This window comes from Microcebus murinus, chromosome 6 (assembly GCF_040939455.1).
Source record: "Microcebus murinus isolate Inina chromosome 6, M.murinus_Inina_mat1.0, whole genome shotgun sequence".
Taxonomy (NCBI): Eukaryota; Metazoa; Chordata; class Mammalia; order Primates; family Cheirogaleidae; genus Microcebus; species Microcebus murinus.
The window spans coordinates 69,253,738-69,271,692 of NC_134109.1; the positions used below are offsets into that span (position 1 = coordinate 69,253,738).

The 17,955-nt window shown below is 40.4% G+C and overlaps 1 protein-coding gene across 2 annotated transcripts in view; it reads right to left on the bottom strand.

The window, feature by feature from the left end:
* Positions 1-256: 256 nt before the first annotated feature.
* The window catches only part of NGDN (neuroguidin), a 301,612-nt gene continuing 283,913 nt past the window's right edge, over positions 257-17,955 (bottom strand). The window contains exons 2-12 of one of the 2 annotated variants that reach the window (XM_012752839.2): positions 9,048-9,072; positions 8,632-8,691; positions 7,400-7,471; positions 3,842-3,979; positions 3,384-3,468; positions 3,251-3,303; positions 2,881-3,004; positions 2,618-2,786; positions 1,693-1,849; positions 1,491-1,548; positions 257-1,052 (exon numbers count right to left, since the gene is read on the bottom strand). In XM_012752839.2, the coding sequence (XP_012608293.1) occupies positions 1,033-1,052; positions 1,491-1,548; positions 1,693-1,849; positions 2,618-2,786; positions 2,881-3,004; positions 3,251-3,303; positions 3,384-3,468; positions 3,842-3,979; positions 7,400-7,471; positions 8,632-8,691; positions 9,048-9,059 (948 nt within the window). In that variant the 5' untranslated portion in view covers positions 9,060-9,072 and the 3' untranslated portion in view covers positions 257-1,032. Of the gene's footprint in view, positions 1,053-1,490; positions 1,549-1,692; positions 1,850-2,617; positions 2,787-2,880; positions 3,005-3,250; positions 3,304-3,383; positions 3,469-3,841; positions 3,980-7,399; positions 7,472-8,631; positions 8,692-8,793; positions 9,005-9,047; positions 9,073-17,955 lie in introns of those variants that run through there. The other variant, XM_012752840.2, reaches the window with a different exon arrangement.

Genomic DNA, 17,955 nt, shown 5'->3' on the forward strand with positions numbered 1-17,955 from the left:
AAAACAACAACAAAACTCCAACAGATTAACTCTACACTCCACATCTCTCTCTTTGTATCCCTCGTTTCATTGTATTATTCAAGGCCTCCGGGATCTCTCAACAACATAAGTTATTCTCTGGACAGAATTACAAGATCATATATAACTCCCACCAGTCTCCTGATTTGGGTTTGGCTGATATTTCTGTGGGATTTTCATTGTTTTGGCTGTCAAGCTACAAATTTTCTGTCCATCTGCTTGTTAGCATTCTTTTGAAAGCTCTTCGTAAAGTGCTGGCCCTTATTGTCTCTGGTAAATGGAGACCTTACTTGAAGGAGGGTGAAAGAGGCTGAAAAACACTAGACTATACTAACTCTTCACTCTAGCCTTCTCATTCACTCTACTACTCTCTACAAACTCATTCAGTAACTGACCAAAGATCAGTCCTATGCTCATGCCATTTTAGAAAGAAAAGAAAAACATTCAGACAAGTGGAGACAAGAATAACTCTTGCTGATGTGGAAAGGTTCTATCTTGCTTTTGATTATAGTAAAGCTCCAAAGGTTTCCTGAACCACTAATGCCACCTGGTGGTCAGCCCAGATATATTAATAAAACCTAAAATCCATGTACTTGAGATACCTATATTGCACTGTAACAAATCATACAGAAGTTGGGGCAATGTGGGTTGGAAGAGTTGATTATACTATTCTAAAAAATTTTGAGAATATTTTTTATAAAATAACCAATTTTTAGTGTCTGGGAAAAATACATTATCAAAGGAAACTATATAAAGCCAAACTTTTCATACTTCCAAAAACATCTCATCTTTTCACTCACTCACCAAAAACAGCCCATACCCAGCGATTCCATTCATACAATACATGTGCAAAAGGGGCTTTAATTCATTAAATAAAATCACTTTTATTAGTAAGGATCTTTCCATATGTCCAAAGCAAACAATTAATGAATTCCAAGGAAAAACCTACATACAATGAAATTAGAAGTATCTCAGGATGACAAAATATACATATATATATATGCACACCCATAATCACCGCCGCCTCCGAAAACCTGAAAGGAAGGGAAACCAAGAATGAGGCAAAGGACAGTTGGAAAAGCTGAAGGGACAGGAAAAACGGATATCTAGAGAGAAGGGCTCAAAAGAGGTAGGTGTCCTAAGCAGTACTTTCTATCTTCCCAGGACATAAGACTAGAAGAATGAAATTGAAACAGGATAATGGTCCCTTTAAGTGACACTTTCATAGTTCTATTTAAGGAAGCCTTAACAGGAACTGCGGAACCTTAGAGATGGATTCCAGCAATTCCTTGTGTGAATGATGCTGATTTCCAGCTTAGGCAAGAAGAAAAATTAAAGCTCACCTAAGGAGATATTGCCCAGTATGGAAGCAATACTATAAGGGTTGGTGAGACCTAGGATGGCAAATCCTGAGTCCCAATTCATATTCTCCACCTTAAACTTGATCACCTGAGTCCTAGCAGTTCACTCACCCTTGTTCTTCCGACCCTTCTTAGGTATCTTCTTCCGCTTCTTAATAGGATTCTGATCCTGCAGACAGATGGAGAAGTAAAGGAAAGGCAGTGTGCTTCCTAAATGTCAGCATACCTTCCCATGTTCCTCACAGTAATAAGCCCCACATACATTTGACTGCAAACATAAAGGTCACCTCCTACTACTGTATCTCAGTCTCACCTCATCAAGATGAGCAGTCCCTCCTGTCAAAGCACTGATGTCACTGAAGTGCGTGAGAGAATGAAGTTGTGAGCTCATGGCATTTGCTCGTTTCCGCCGTCCTTTCTCTCGTTTACTGACACTCAAACGCACCATCATGCTCTCCTCGTAGTTAATCCTGCCGGAGAAAACAGACACTGTTTATAGCAGGCTTAGACTACAGAGATGGAAAGCTCCAGCCCAGAACTTGGGGCCAGGTATTTACTCATCCCTTGTTCAGGGAATTCTCAAGAAGTTTCATAGCAGATGAACATTGCATTTAGTAAGAACTTCCTGAATGCTCAGTAAGCTTCCTCGGTGAAATGGTCTCTGTGCTAGAACTTCCCTCATCCCAGAAATAAACCCATAGCAGATCCATAGTACTATTAATATTTAAAACATTATACCAAAATTTTTTTTATATTTAAGCTCGATAAACAAGATTACCTAAATGGGCCCTTTCATGCAAATCCATTAACTATAGAGATTGCCTCTGAGCAAAGTTAATGAACATATTCAAGTTACAATTTCTTTTCTACTTTCCTTCCCTGAACTTATCTAGCACTCTCAATGCCATCATAAAAACCTGCCTTTATTGCTCTCTATACAAAAGTGGTAACTGTGACAGTGAAATACAGAATTTTAAAGTCACACTATTTGAATCTGTATATATTCATCTTTGCACAGCTTTTGCTTTAGCCTAAAACAGTTGGAAAAAACAAAACATTTTTATCAGTTCCTATTCTGTACTTCAAGCTCCTAACTCATACAACTATCATCTCACATTTTTTTACTCCACTTTCTATATAACATTGATTCTCTTGGTAGCAAGCTTAATCACATTCATCTAAAGCATGAGGACCGTGTTCCATAGCATAGAAATAATTTCTAATTGCAAGGCTCAGACCTATGTTGGTCCTCCTGACTCTGGCGAGTAACATGAGGATGCCGAGCATCACGGATTTCCTCCGGTGCATCTGAGTACTGCTCCTTAAGTTCACGAATGACAGAGCTGCTCAATGCCCGTTTTTTGGCTCGTTCTAGACGCTTCTTCTCCCGCTCAGCTTCTGTTTCGTCTATATAATAAAAATCAGCAGATGTTATCCCAGAAACAGAGAAAAGGAAAAGAGAAACAATTCATGTTGATGAGGCAACAGCCACAATTCATACCATAATGTACTGGAACCAAGCGTGGTGGAACATATTTCTTAGATACTCCTTTTACAGATTTCTTCCCTGAAGCTTCAGAATGGCCATCTTCCACTTCATCTTCTTCCTCATCCTCAGAGCTCAACTACAAAGACATAATCTCCACAAATTTAGGAAGGATTAGTCAGACTTGGGAGAAGAAATCCCAAAGCTGGAGTACCCTGGGGAGGTGGGAATATAAATAAGAGAGAGAACGGGGAATCTCATACTCAGCATTCTAAGGCACAAATTGGAAAAATCAAGTCATAAGAGAATCCCAGGAGATCCAGGATCACCACAAGGCCCATTCTAGATCCGTCAGGAAAAATCAACAGGCTAATGCAACCCTTACCTTGCTCATCATGTTGCTGGGATGAGGCTTAAAACGAAGTGGATCATTCTCACCTGAAATAAAACACCCAGATTTTATAAACTTTGGAACTTTATGATGGTCCCCACAACATTATCATGGTCCCTTCACTTACTAAGGCTGCCTGTCACTGCAGTCTTGACCAATTTGTCAATTTGATACTTCAGTTTTTGGTCCAACGGACGAAGCTTTTCCAAAACCTGCAATGTGGTAGTTAAATGTGATTACATCCCCTTCCCCAAATCAAACATACACCAGAGTCCCTATATACCAGATAAGGCACAAAGTAGAGCAAATGAAGAGAAAAATACTTTTTGTGTGTGTGTTTGGTTTCCTTACTTTAACAAGAGAATACCCACTTAAATGAGAGCTACCATGTGACAGCCTTAGAGTTGAAGATTTAGAAATCTGCTAGGCATGGTGGCACACACTTGCAGTCCCAGCTACTTGGGAAGTAGGTGGAACACTTGAGCCCAGGTGTCTGAGACCAGCCTGGGCAACATAGTAAGATGCTCATCTCAAAAGAAAAAAAATTTAGAAACCTAAAACTGCAACATGCCAAATGCTTCATACCGTGCGAATCTCCACCAGTCTCAAAACTGCAGCATGTCCCTTAAGAGACCCTCCAGAGGCTTTGTCCAGGATAAGGTGGCTCAAATCCATAAGGTACATGAGCAGCAGCTGATCTTTCACTTCCAAGAAGCTGAGCCCCTGAGATGAACAAAACAGTAAGAGTTGCAGATTTGGTTTTAGCCAAAGAATCAGGAAGGAATCTTGGACAAATAGGATGTTTTTCAAGTTTTCCTAAATCAGTTCATATAGGGTATGAAGTGAAAGATCTGGAGTAGTGTCAAGAAGTAGCTATATCTAAGATGTCATCTGGAGTAGTGTCAAGAAGTTGCTATATCTAAGATGGCCAAAGGAGAAAATTATGCTAACACAAGAAGCAAAACTCAGAGAATTAATGGAAGACAATAACAACAAGAAAAACCCATAAAATATATCCCCAAAAGACTATAACAGGGTTTCTCAATCTCTGAGCTATTGACATTAGAGAGAAAATTCTTTGTTGTGGAGGGCTGTCCTGGGCATTGGAGGTTTTCAGCACCATCCTTGGCCTCTACCCACTAATGCCCGCTCCCAAGCTGTAACAATCAAAAATGTCTCCAGGCCAGGCACAGTGGCTCACACTTGTAATCCTAGAACTCTGGTAGGCCAAGGTGGGTAGATCGTTTGAGCTCAGGAGTTCCGAGACCAACCTGAGCAAGAGCAAGACCCCATCTCTAGAAAGAAATTAGCTGGACAACTAAAAATATACATAGAAAAAATTAGCCAGATATGATGGTGCCTGTAGTCCCAGCTACTCCGGAGGCTGAGGCAGTAAGATTGCTTGAGCCCAGGAGTTTATGGTTGCTGTGAGCTAGGCTGATGCCACGGCACTCTAGCCCAGGCAACAGAGTGAGACTCTGTCTCAAAAAAAAAAAACCCACAAAATGTCTCCACACTTCACCAAATTTTTAATTAATTTAATCAAAATAATCACCGATTTTTATCCCCATACAACAGACTTATATGATACAGGGAAAAACAATGATTTATACGTACTGATATGAAATGAAATCCATGTCAACACAAGTTGTAGAAGGTGTATATAATATGGTTCCAATTGTGGGGGCATGGGAGCATGATGCACACATTTTTATATGCATAGAAAAATGTCTGGAAGCAGGTAAGGCAAACCCATATCACAAAAGAAAGAAATACAAGTATCCACTGACTTAACTTATAGCTATTAAATAAAACAAATGAGTATTGTGACTGCATAAAATCAAACTGACAAAGTCCACAGCCCTGGGAAAATCTATTTGAGAGAGGTTAAATACTTTGGCCAAGATTACACAGTAAGAGGAATATAGCTAGAATTCAAACTCAGTCTGACTTTAACACCTAAGCCCTAGGTATCTTTAAACCAACATGCTAAGCTCTTGAGAACAACACTAGTGTGGTATAGAAGGAAAGTAAAAGGTTTAAAGCCAGACAAATTAAGTTCTGAATTAGGCATTTGGTAGTCAAATATTGGGCAAGTCACTCAACCTTGCGACCTCAGTCTCTTTATCTTTAAAATATGTATAATACTCCCTTCTTTCCACCAAGAATAATTATGAGGCGCAAATAAGATAATGTGGAAGCACTTTTTTTTTTTTTTGAGACAGAGTCTCGCTTTGTTGTCCAGGCTAGAGTGAGTGCCGTGGCGTCAGCCTAGCTCACAGCAACCTCAAACTCCTGGGCTCGAGCGATCCTTCTGCCTCAGCCTCCCGAGTAGCTGGGACTACAGGCATGTGCCACCATGCCCGGCTAATTTTTTATATATATATCAGTTGGCCAATTAATTTCTTTCTATTTATAGTAGAGACGGGGTCTCGCTCTTGCTCAGGCTAGTTTTGAACTCCTTACCTTGAGCAATCCGCCCCGCCTCAGCCTCCCAGAGAGCTAGGATTACAGGCGTGAGCCACCGCGCCCGGCCATGGAAGCACTTTTTAACCAGTAAAGAACCTAGTAAAATCTTTGGTCATAAAAGATAAGTCAATAAATATCTGTTCAATGAATAAACAAATACATAGTGATCTAAGAAACATGCTGGCAGTTCACCTGTCTCAAAAAAGGCATTGAAATGGATCAAATCATGGTAACCAGGACAAAGACCGGTAAGAATTTGAAGAGTAGGTTCTTCTGACATGCTTGGGCATTGTCAAGTTCAAATTGAGTTACAAGGGTATGAGAGGAAAAAGAAAAGATTTAAAAATAAGAAAAAGGCCAGGCGCGGTGGCTCACACCTATAATCCTAGCACTCTGGGAGGCTAAGGCGGGCAGATTGCTCGAGGTCAGGAGTTTGAAACCAGCCTGAGCAAGAGCGAGACCCCATCTCTACTAGAAATAGAAAAATTAATTGGCCAACTAATATATATAGAAAAAATTAGCCGGGCATGGTGGCGCATGCCTGTAGTCCCAGCTACTTGGGAAGCTGAGGCAGCAGGATTGCTTGAGCCTAGGAGTTTGAGGTTGCTGTGAGCTAAGCTGACGTCACAGCACTCACTCTAGCCTGGGCAACAAAGAGAGACTCTGTCTCAAAAAAAAATAAAAATAGACAATAAAAACAAAAGTGAATGATGACAAAGAAAAGGCAAAAAGAGAATATATTAAAAATGCTGTTAGTTATCTTTCTAAAGGCACAAATCTGCTATAACTCCCTTGCTTAAAAATCTTTCAGTGATTCCTATTATAATAATTTCCATACTTTTGCTTACTTATGGAATATTTTGCTTAATACCTTATGACAAAAGCTCAATATATAAAACAGATAATACCAATGTTTTTCAGTTCAAGCAGGAATAAGAGATCTAGAGTCACCCTTCTATATTGCTCCACACCAATGATCCCTGAGAAGGTTCTTCCAGACACTACTTTGAAAACTTCAATTTTAAGATACATACCGTTTTCATATTTTAACATCTCTGAAATCAAGATGCATCTTTCAATCAATGGTATCTTAGCATTATGCCTTAGATGAAGAGGCAACATGTTTTCTTAGTACATAAATTAAGTGGTATGCCACAATTAGTAGTATTTTGGATTAGATGAAATACAAAAGTAACTCCTTGGTTGGCCTACAAATGCTCCTCACAGAGTGACTACTTTTCCAGTCTTATTTCCTACACATAACACAAAATGTATATCCAACCACAAAAATGACTTAAATCCTTTCCCACAATGTCACCATGCTTTTAGGTCTTTGTGCTTTTGCACATGCTGTTTCTTTCTGGCCTTCTGACTCCTATTTATTTCTCAAAATTCTGTTACCTCCTCTGAGAAGCTTTCCCTGACAACCTCTGCTCCTCTGGCAGTTAAATTCATCTCTCCCCTCAGCCAGCACATCCTTCCTCATGACTCTGTAAGTGATCACTACTGATTATATCTATTTGCTTTTCCTCCATTAAACTCCGGCACAGAAACTGGATTTCATTCATCTTTGAAGCTCTAGTACTTACAACGTATAAGACATAATAAATCTACAATGGAAGAACTAGTGAGAACATGAAGTTAGGGGATGCTTACATTTTAAGTACATCTTACCTTCTCCGTAGGATAGGCTCCAGCTTGAACTTTTTTTGTCAGTGCTTGCACTTGTGCAGTTACAGTCATCACCTGAAATTAGCCCAAATAAAACAGCTGTTTAGAGTATAGTGAGTCACATCTGTGAACTGTGAAGGGTAAAAGCTGAACAATGCCACCTAAAAGTTATAGGAAACATTGAAGTATAGTACTCTCTTTTCAGTTCTGGGAAAGTAGTGGAGAGATGGTACTTCAAAAGGCAGAAAAAACTTTCCACTTCTTGTTAAAGAAGAAACTACCTTTACCAAACTATGGGGAGGGGACGAGGACTGAGACAGTGGTGATAGGAAGAATGTAACTTTATCTGTAACTGGTTGAACTTACAATACATAGAACTACAGACAGTCCCTGACTTAGAAAAGTTAGACTTATGACTTTACGGCTTTAAGAGAATTTGAAAGCAAAACACATTCTGTAGAAACCTTACTTCTCATGATGCTAGGCAGTGGCAGCAAGCCAAAGCTCCCAGTCAGCCATTTTCAACTTTTGATATTTTCAATTTACAGTGAGTTTATCAGGATGTAACCCCATACTAAATGGAGGTGCACCTGTATATAAACATATATTAGCTGGGCACCCAAAGGGCAAATCAAGTCACCTTTCCCAGCATTGGTTTCCCCTAGCTCCAAGAATAAAGGAAAATGATTCAGATGATTTTTTTTTTGAGACAGCCTCGCTTTGTTGCCCAGGCTAGAGTGAGTGCCGTGGCGTCAGCCTAGCTGACAGCAACCTCAAACTTCTGGGCTCAAGCAATCCTTCTGGCTCGGCCTCCTGAGTGGCTGGGACTACAGGCATGCGCCACCATGCCCGGCTAATTCTTTTTCTGTATATATTAGTTGGTCAATTAATTTCTTTCTATTTTTAGTAGAGACGGGGTCTCACTCAGGCTGGTTTCGAACTTCTGACCTCGAGCAATCCTCCGGCCTTAGGCCTCCCAGAGTGCTAGGATTACAGGCGTGAGCCACAGCGCCCAGCCTGATTCAGATGATTTATTCTTATAGTTTTCTATATTCCTCGCAGAAATCAATTACTTTGAATTCTGGCCTGAAAGGATTTTCATTAAGTCATTTTACTCTTACAGTATTTGGTAGCATTTACATATCTGTCCCCAAATCATCAAAGTTTGAAGGTGAGGCACACAGAGTCAAAACCAATCCGTGACTAATCTATTCCAAAGGGCTGACATTACTCACCTGCTCCTGTAGGTTTTTCAAAAGTGTCACAGCATTTGGCAGGTCTGAGTCCAGCATATCCTAAAGGAAGGAGAGAAAAAGTAGAAAAAAGTCATTATTTCATCCAGGTTAAAAAGGCGCAACGTCTCGGGTGGGAAACTCCCCTCTTTGCTTCAGACACACCAGACTCGGGGCCTTCTCACTCCGATGCACATGCAGCCTCGCCTCAAAGCCAGCCCCTGTGGTTACTGGAAAGGAGCGGTAACTCCTGGCCTGTCTCCCTACTGTTGCTTTTGCTCCATTGTGTCAGGGAGGCCACCTCCCTGAAGTAACTTTCATCACCACTCTTCCTTTGTGCCAATAGTTTGCCTCGGGCCGCTGAGAAGAGAGGAAATGTCCACAATAGCTACATGAAGAAGACTCCAAGCTAAACTCACCGGCGCCGCCATCTTCGCAAGGCCCGCCCCTTCCGGAGCCGTACTTCCTTAGCGCCAACGTTAATTTGATGGACAACCACCGCTTGCAAATCTAAGCCAATAGGAGTAGGGACTCTCTCACTTCCGTCCTGAACAGGATAGACGAGAGGAGGAATCTGATCTGGCCAATGGAATAAAGGAACTGGCTAAATTCTTCAGATTTGGGAGGAACTCTAATAGCGCTTGGCGTAAAGATGAGCTTGGAAAAAGCATATCATTGGTAGATTGAGTAGAATGATTGAGGCTTATCTAATAAAAGATGAGCAAATGATTGATTGAAAGTTAGAAGGACCAATGGAAAAAAGCAGTTAGCCGAGCGACCTGAGAACGCATTGGCTCCCGGATGCCGCAGTGCCCAGTGTCTTTTTCACGGCGTTTTCCTTGTAGCGCCCAAACCCGCCGCTAGGTGACGGGCCTCGGTTTCTCTCTGAGGTGTCCACGTTGCGAAACCGCAATTGGTGGTTGCTTCTCCAACGAGGGCCGCTCTAGATTCCTCACAGATGCCGTGGTCCTTGGATCGATTCTATAATAGTACTCCTTGTGTGACCATGGACAAGCAACTCAGTCTCTGAGCCTTTTTCATGTGTAAATAAGATAGTTGGGCCAGAGCCCAGAGCCGGGGTTTAGAAACCGACTACAAGGACGCCTGCCCTCTTCCTGCACGCCGGAGGGCGCTGTGAAAGGCCCCAGATGCAGCCCCGACGCTCGACACTCGACACTCGTCTCTCCTACCCGTCTGGGGACAAGAAAGGGAATACGTTTTGCCAATGAGTAAACAGTTCATATTTAAATGACTTGTCCCTGGTCACACTGGTCTGCTGCAGAACTTGGTACAAACCCAGGCTGTGCATACTTCACTATGCCCCCCCTCATCATTTCTCAATACTTAAAAATATGCCACCTCCCTCTGGCTTCTCACAGGCTGGTAAAGTAAGCTGGAAGGGTATTAATTGTTCCCATCATCTGCCTTAAGAAATAAAGCACTGAAAGGGCAAATGATGGTCTTGAATTTTTACCTGCAATGGCCGAGCTAATCTAGGACTGGAAATTAGACCCCCTGATGTGAAGCTTATGGAGTTAAGGAAAAAATAACCGCCTTATCATGGCAGCTGAAGCGGAAGAATGCAGGTTTCCAAGTCTTGCTGGACTCAGGAAAGAAGAAAGGAGAGAGTGTCCAGTACCTACTCCTCTGACATTTATTTGCTACGTCAGGCCCAGCACTGGAAGCTCGGGGTGCTGTAACAGCATGCGTAGTCAATGTTTATTAGGGTTTGTATTGTGAAAAGTTTCTATTTCAACATAAATTTTCATGCCTATCTAGTTAGATCACAAATAAGTTTTTCCTTTTCTTGGAACTTGGAATCTAGTTTGTTCATATGGATTATTATATTAGTGAGAAAACACATTACACCTCCTTGTTTTGGTTTTGATTGATAAAATACTTGTCAACTGTAGGGGCAGAAAGGTGTGATACCTTCTCTCACCCATCATAAGGGTCAGGGCAAACACTCTTATAACTATAGAGAGATTAACAAGAGAAAAGCATAACAAATTTAGTTAATCAAAGTTTCATGTGATAAAGTAGCCTTCAGAAATGAAGACCCAAGGACCCAGGAAAAACTATCTATTTTTATGCTTAGGTTGAGTGAAAATGGACAGCATCTAGAAATGTGATTGGACGAAAAGGGTATGATCTGGTAGTAATAGACTGAGGGGGAAACCCAGCAAGGCCTGTCTGTTCAGATTCTTCTTGGCATCTCTGTAGCAATCCTTCCTCCCAGATACAGGGCAGGACCCCTCTGGAATGAAAGTAGTAGGTCTTATGACCTACTATCAGATGAGGTAGGTCAGAAAATTTCTTTATGGCCAGCTCTTACAAAGAAAAGCTGGGGAAAGTTAGAGTAATATTTCTAGGTTTTATGGCTGGTTTGGGGCAGAGGGGTTCTAGTTTCTATGACCTGCCTTGGAGGAAAAAGAAGGACAAGAGACAGGCGGGCAGGAGGAGGTCAGTGAGAGACTTTGCTTCTGAGGCTGTTTCTAAGTTCTTCCAATCTACTAATTCAAAGTACTCAGTATGCCAAAGTGTGATACTTTGGGGTGTCATTTTCTGAGCCCCAACACAACCATTCCTTTTGTTATAAAATCTTGGAGTTAACAGCCCAATAAATCTTTGCAAAACTCTTTTTGACTCAAACAACCAAGAAGCATTGGCAAAGAATACAAGATCATTACATTTATTTTCTTCTATTTCTTTCAACAGTTCCATAAACTGGCAATAATTCATAATATTTGCAAGTATGTACTGAGCAAATTTTTAAACAGCTTTATCAAGATTTAATACACATACCATACAATACACCAAAGGATACAATTTAGTGGTTTTTAGTATATTTACAGAGTTGTACAAATATCACTGTAATCAATTTTACAGCACTTACCACTCCGGAGAAACCAGTACCCATTAGTAGTCACTTGCCCTTTTTCCCCGTCACCCCCACCCCCAACTCTAGACAACCACTAATCTACTTTGTGTCCTTATAGATTTTCCTATTCTGGATGTATTACTAATATGGAATTATGTAATATGTAGTCTTTTGTGACTGGCTGCTTTCACTTAGCATAATGTTTTCAAGGTTTATCCATACTGTAGCATATATCAGTACTTTATTCCTTTTTACTGTTGAATAATATTTCATTGTAAGGATATACCACATTTTATTTATCCATTCATCAATTGCTGCACATTTGGGTTGTTTCTGGCTATTATGAATAATGCTGCTAAGAACATTTGTATATATGTTTTCATTTCCTTTGTGTATATATACTAGGAGTGGAGTTGCTGGGTTGCATGGTAATTCTATGTTTACCCATTGAGGCACTACCAGACTATATTCCAAAGGGCTACAACATTTTACATTTCCACCAGCAATAAAAGGGTTCCAATTTTTCCATATCCTTGCCAGTACTTGTTATAATCTGTTTTCTTAATTATAGTCACCCTAATGAATATGAAAGTATTATCTTATTATCTTGGTTTTGATACATTTCCCTAATGGCTAATGATGTTAAACTATTTTTCATATGCTTATGGGTCATTTGCATGTCTTTGAAGAAATTCTATTCTTTGTTGCCCAGGCTACAGTGAGTGCCGTGGTGTCAGCCTAGCTCACAGCAAACTCAAACTCCTGGGCCCAAGCAATCCTGCTGCCTAAGCCTCCCGAGTAGCTGGGACTACAGGCATGCGGCACCACGCCCAGCTAATTTTTTCTATATATATATTAGTTGGCCAATTAATTTTTTTCTATTTATAGTAGAGTCTGGGTCTCGCTCTTGCTCAGGCTTGTTTCGAACTCCTGACCTCAAGCAATCTGCCTGCCTCGGCCTTCCAAAGTGCTACGATTACAGGCGTGAGCCACTCCACTCGGCCCATTTGGCATTTTTAATTTAGTTATTTGGCTTTTAATTGTTGGTTGTAAGAGTTCTTTACATATTCTAGATACAAGCCCCTTATTAGTTATATGATTTGCAAATATTTTCTCATTCTGTGGGTTGTCTTTTCACATGTTTGATGGTATTATTTGAAGCACAAAAGTTTTTAATTGATGAAGTCCAATTTCTCTGTTTTTTCTTTGGTTGCTTGTACTTTAGGTATCATATCTAAGAAACTGTTACATAATACAAGTTCATGAAGATTTATGTTTGTGTTTTCTCGTAAGAGTTTAGCTCTTACATTTAACTCTTTGATCCATTTTGAGTTAATTTTTATGCACGGTGTGATGTAGGGATCCACTTTCATTCCTTTGCATTTGGATATCCAGTTGTCCCAGCAACAATTGTTGAAAAGACTATCTTTTCCCCCATTGAATTGTCTTGGTACCCTTGTTAAAAATCAATTGACCATAAATGTATGAGTTTATTTCTGGACTTTCAATTCTATTCCCTTGATCTATATGTCTATCTTTATGCCAGTACAACACTATATTATTATAGGTTTTTTTTTTTTTTTTTTTGAATCAAAGTCTCAATATGTTGCCTGGGTTAGAATGCCTTGGCGTCAGCCTAGCTCACAGCAACCTCAAACTCCTGGGCTCAAGCGATCCTCCTGCCTCAGCCTCCCGAGTAGCTGGGACTACAGGCATGCGCCACCATGTCCGGCTAATTTTTTCTATATATATTTTTTGTTGTCCAGCTAATTTCTTTCTATTTATAGTAGAGACGGGGGTCTCTTCTAAGGGTCTCAGGCTCCACTTTAATTTCTTTCTCCAGTTTTTGGATTCCAGAACCCATTTGTGCCATCTCTACATCCCACCATGCCTGACCTATTACTGTAGTTTTAAAATAAATTTTGAGATTGGGATGTGTAAGTTCTTCAATTTTCTTTTTTCAAGATTATCTGGCTATTCTGGGTCCCTTACATTTCCATATGAATCTTAGGATCAGCTTGTCAATTTCTGCCCCCAAAAACTGGCTAGAATTTTGATATTGCAGTGACTCTATAGATCAATTTGGAGAGTATTTCCATGTTATTTATACTGAGCCTTCGAATACATGAATATGAGCTGTATTTCCATTTGTTTAGGTCTTCTTTAATTTCTTTCAACAATATTTTGCAATTTGTAGAGCATAAGTTTTGCATTTCTTTTGTTAAATTGTTAAGATTTTCAAATTATTTTTCATGTCGTATTAGGTTCCTATGCTGCTTTTACAAATTACAATAAACTTGGTGTCTTAAAACAACAGAAATTTGTTCTGTAACCATTCTGGAGGCCAGAAGTCCAAAATCAGTTTCATTGGTCTGAAATCAAGGTGTCTGCAGGGCCATACTCCCTCTGGAGCTTCTAGGGGAGAATTCGTTCCTTGCCTCTTCCAAGCTGATAGCTGTCTGCATTCCTTGACTTATGGCCATGTCACTCCAATCTCTGCCTCCTTGGTCACATTGCCTCCTGTTCTATATTGTCAAATCTTCTCTGCCTCTTTTTTATAAGGAGGCTTATGATTGGATTTAGGGTCCACCTGGATAATACATAATAATCCCCCACCTTAAATGCCTTAATTTAATCACATCTGCCAAGACTGCCCCCCCCTTTTGTAAATAAGGTAACATTTACAGGTTCTAAAAATTAGGATCTGGTATCTTTATTTATTTATTTATTTATTGAGACAGAGTCTCATTTTGTTGCCCAGGCTAGAGTGAGTGCTGTGGCATCAGCCTAGCTCACAGCAACCTCGAACTCCTGGGCTCAAGCAATCCTTCTGCCTCAGCCTCCCGAGTAGCTGGGACTACAGGTATGTGCCACCATGCCCGGCTAATTTTTCCTATATATATTAGTTGGCAAATTAATTTCTTTCTATTTCTAGTAGAGACAGGGTCTCGCTCTTGCTCAGGCTGGTTTCAAAGTCCTGACCATGAGTAACCCGCCCGCCTCGGCCTCCCAGAGTGCTAGGATTACAGGCGTGAGCCACCGCGCCTGGCCAGATCTGGTATCTTTAGATGGCCATTATTCAGCCTACTATAAATCTTATTGTAAATGGAATTGTGTTTTAATTTCATTTTTTGATTGTTCATTGCTGATGTATCAAAATCCGATTGCTTTTATTTTTTTTGAGACAGTCTTGCTTTGTCGCCCAGGCTAGAGTGAGTACCATGGCGTCAGCCTAGCTCACAGCAACCTCAAACTCCTGGGCTCAAGCAATCCTCCTGCCTCAGCCTCCCGAGTAGCTGGGACTACAGGCATGCGCCACCATGCCCGGCTAATTTTTTCTATATATATTAGTTGGTCAATTAATTTCTTTCTATTTATAGTAGAGCGGGGTCTCGCTCTAGCTCAGGCTGGTTTCAAACTCCTGACCTCAAGCAATCTGCCCGCCTCGGCCTCCCAGAGTGCTAGGATTACAGGCGTGAGCCACCGCGCCTGACCTCCGATTGCTTTTTGAGACAGAGTCTCACTCTGTTGCCTGGGCTAGAATGCCGTGGCATTAGCCTAGCTCACAGTAACCTCAAACTCCTGGGCTCGGCCGGCACGGTGGCTCACGCCTGTAATCCTAGCTCTCTGGGAGGCCGAGGCGGGCGGATTGCTCGAGGTCAGGAGTTCAAAACCAGCCTGAGCAAGAGCGAGACCCCGTCTCTACTATAAATAGAAAGAAATTAATTGGCCAACTAATATATACAAAAAATTAGCCGGGCATGGTGGCACATGCCTGTAGTCCCAGCTACTCAGGAGGCTGAGGCAGGAGGATTGCTTGAGCCCAGGAGTTTGAGGTTGCTGTGAGCTAGGCTGACGCCACGGCACTCACTCTAGCCTGGACAACAAAGCGAGACTATGTCTCAAAACAAAAACAAAAAAAAAAAAAACTCCTGGGCTCAAGCAATCCTATGGCCTCAGCCTCCTGAGTAGTTGGGACTATAGGCATGTGCCACCATGCCTGGCTAATTTTTTCTATATATTTTTAGTTGGCCAATTAATTTCTTTCTATTTATAGTAGAGACGGGGTATTGCTCTTGCTCATGCTGGTTTCGAACCCCTGACCTTGAGCAATCCTCCTGCCTCAGCCTCCCAGAATGCTAGGATTACAGGTGTGAGCCACCACTCCCGGCCTGATTGATTTTTTTTTTTTTTTTAATTTTTTTAAATTTTTACTCTTTTTTTTTTTTATATATTATTTGGTTCCTCGATCTTGGAATGATTGATTTTTGTATATTTTATTTTGTACTATGCAACCTTGCTGAACTCATTTATTAGTTCTAATCATGTTTTAGTGGATTCTTTAGAATTTTCTATATATAAGATCATGTCATCTGCAAATATAGTTTTACTTCTTCCTTCCCAATCTGGATGCCTTTTATTTCATTGTCTTATCTAATTGCACTGACTCCAATACAATGTGGAATAGAAGTAGCAAAAGTGAACATCCTGACTTCCTATTCCTGATCTTAGAGGGAAAGCATTAAGTCTTAGACCATTAAGTAGCATGTTAGCTGTGCAGTTTCAATAAATGCCCTTTATCAGGCTGAGGAAGTTCCCTTCTATTCCTAGTTTACTCAATGTTATTATCCTGAAAGAGTGTTAGATTTTGTCAAATGCTTTTTCTGTGTCTATTGAGATGATCATGTGACTTTTGTTCTTGATTTTGTTGATATAGTATTTTACATTAATTGATTTTCATATCAACCTTGCATTCCTGGGATAAGTCCTAGTGTAATCCTTTTTATATGTTGTGGATATAGTCTTATATTTGTTGAGAATCTTTACATCTATATTTATAAGAAATATTCTGCTTTATTTTTCTTTTCTTATGATACCTTTGTCTAGTTTGGTATCAGGATAATATTGGCCTCATAAAATGAGTTGGGAAGTGCTAAAAACTTTTAATAACTATATCTATGAATTTTTCATACAGTCTGTTTCAGAAAACTGAACACAAATATTCTAAATATGTGTCATGTAGAAGAATCAAGCAATAAAGGAAACATCAGTCTCATATGATTTTTTTTTTTTTTAGAGACAGGGTCTCCATCTGTCACTCAGGCTGGAGTACAGTGCCACAATCACAGCTCACTGCAACCTCCAACTCCTGGGCTCCAGGGATCCTCCTGCCTCAGCTTCCCAAGTAGCTAGGACTACAGGCATGTGCCACCATGCCCAGCTAATTTTTTTTTTTTAATTTTATGGAAAAGGAGTCTCTATGTTGCCCAGGCTGGTCTCGAGCTCCTGGCCTTAAGTGATCACCCCACCTTGACCTCCCAAAGTGCTGGATTACAGGCATGTGCCACAATTCAAACTTTTAACCTAATATGGCTGGAGAGCCATTCATTTTGATTTTGAGGGGAGCAACAAATTGACAACATATCTTAAATTTAGAAGTCAAGCACTCTGGGAGGCCGAGGCAGGCGGATCGCTCAAGGTCAGGAGTTCTCAACCAGCCTGAGCAAGAGCGAGACCCCGTCTCTATTATAAATAGAAAGAAATCAATTGGCCAACTAATATATATAGAAAAAATTAGCCGGGCATGGTGGCACATGCCTGTAGTCCCAGCTACTCGAGAGGCTGAGGCAGCAGGATTGCTTGGGCCCAGGAGTTTGAGTTTGCTGTGAGGTAGGCTGATGCCACGGCACTCACTCTAGCCTAGGCAACAAAGTGAGACTCTGTCTCAAAAAAAAAAAAAAAGTAGAAGTCATTTGAGACCAAAAAAAAGCAAAATATATTAATTGGGCAGTGTCTCTTATATTGTATGATTCATTTAAAGCTAAAGAAAGGTATTTGTAATTTTTGAAATCTTAAATCAACTGAACTTTGATATTGTTAGAAATGTTTCAGTTTTATTGGGAACTGTTTGGTGGCTTAAATAAAATTCTCTTTTACTACAAAAATCTTTTTTTAGCCTTTTTCTCACAATTTTCTGCAAAATTTCCATAACTGAAATAATAGATTTTTTTACCATACCTAAAAATAGTTTTCTTTTTTGTGTAAGAATCTAAACCATTTTATAGCTGAATAAAGTTACAAGATCAGATTCTGTTAAAAAATTCTTTTTTAATTTCAGACATTTAATTTTGATTTCAAGAAACTAATTTTATTAATTCTTCTTGACTATGTGGAAACTTCTTATCAAGTTCACTATGCATTTGTTGAAAATGTCTCTTAATATTGTCCATTTTAGCCGGGCGCGGTGGCTCACGCCTGTAATCCTAGCACTCTGGGAGGCTGAGGCGGGCGGATTGCTCGAGGTCAGGAGTTCGAAACCAGCCTGAGCAAGAGCAAGACCCCGTCTCTACTATAAATAGAAAGAAATTAATTGGCCAACTAATATATATATAAAATTAGCCGGGCATGGTGGCGCATGCCTGTAGTCCCAGCTACTCGGGAGGCTG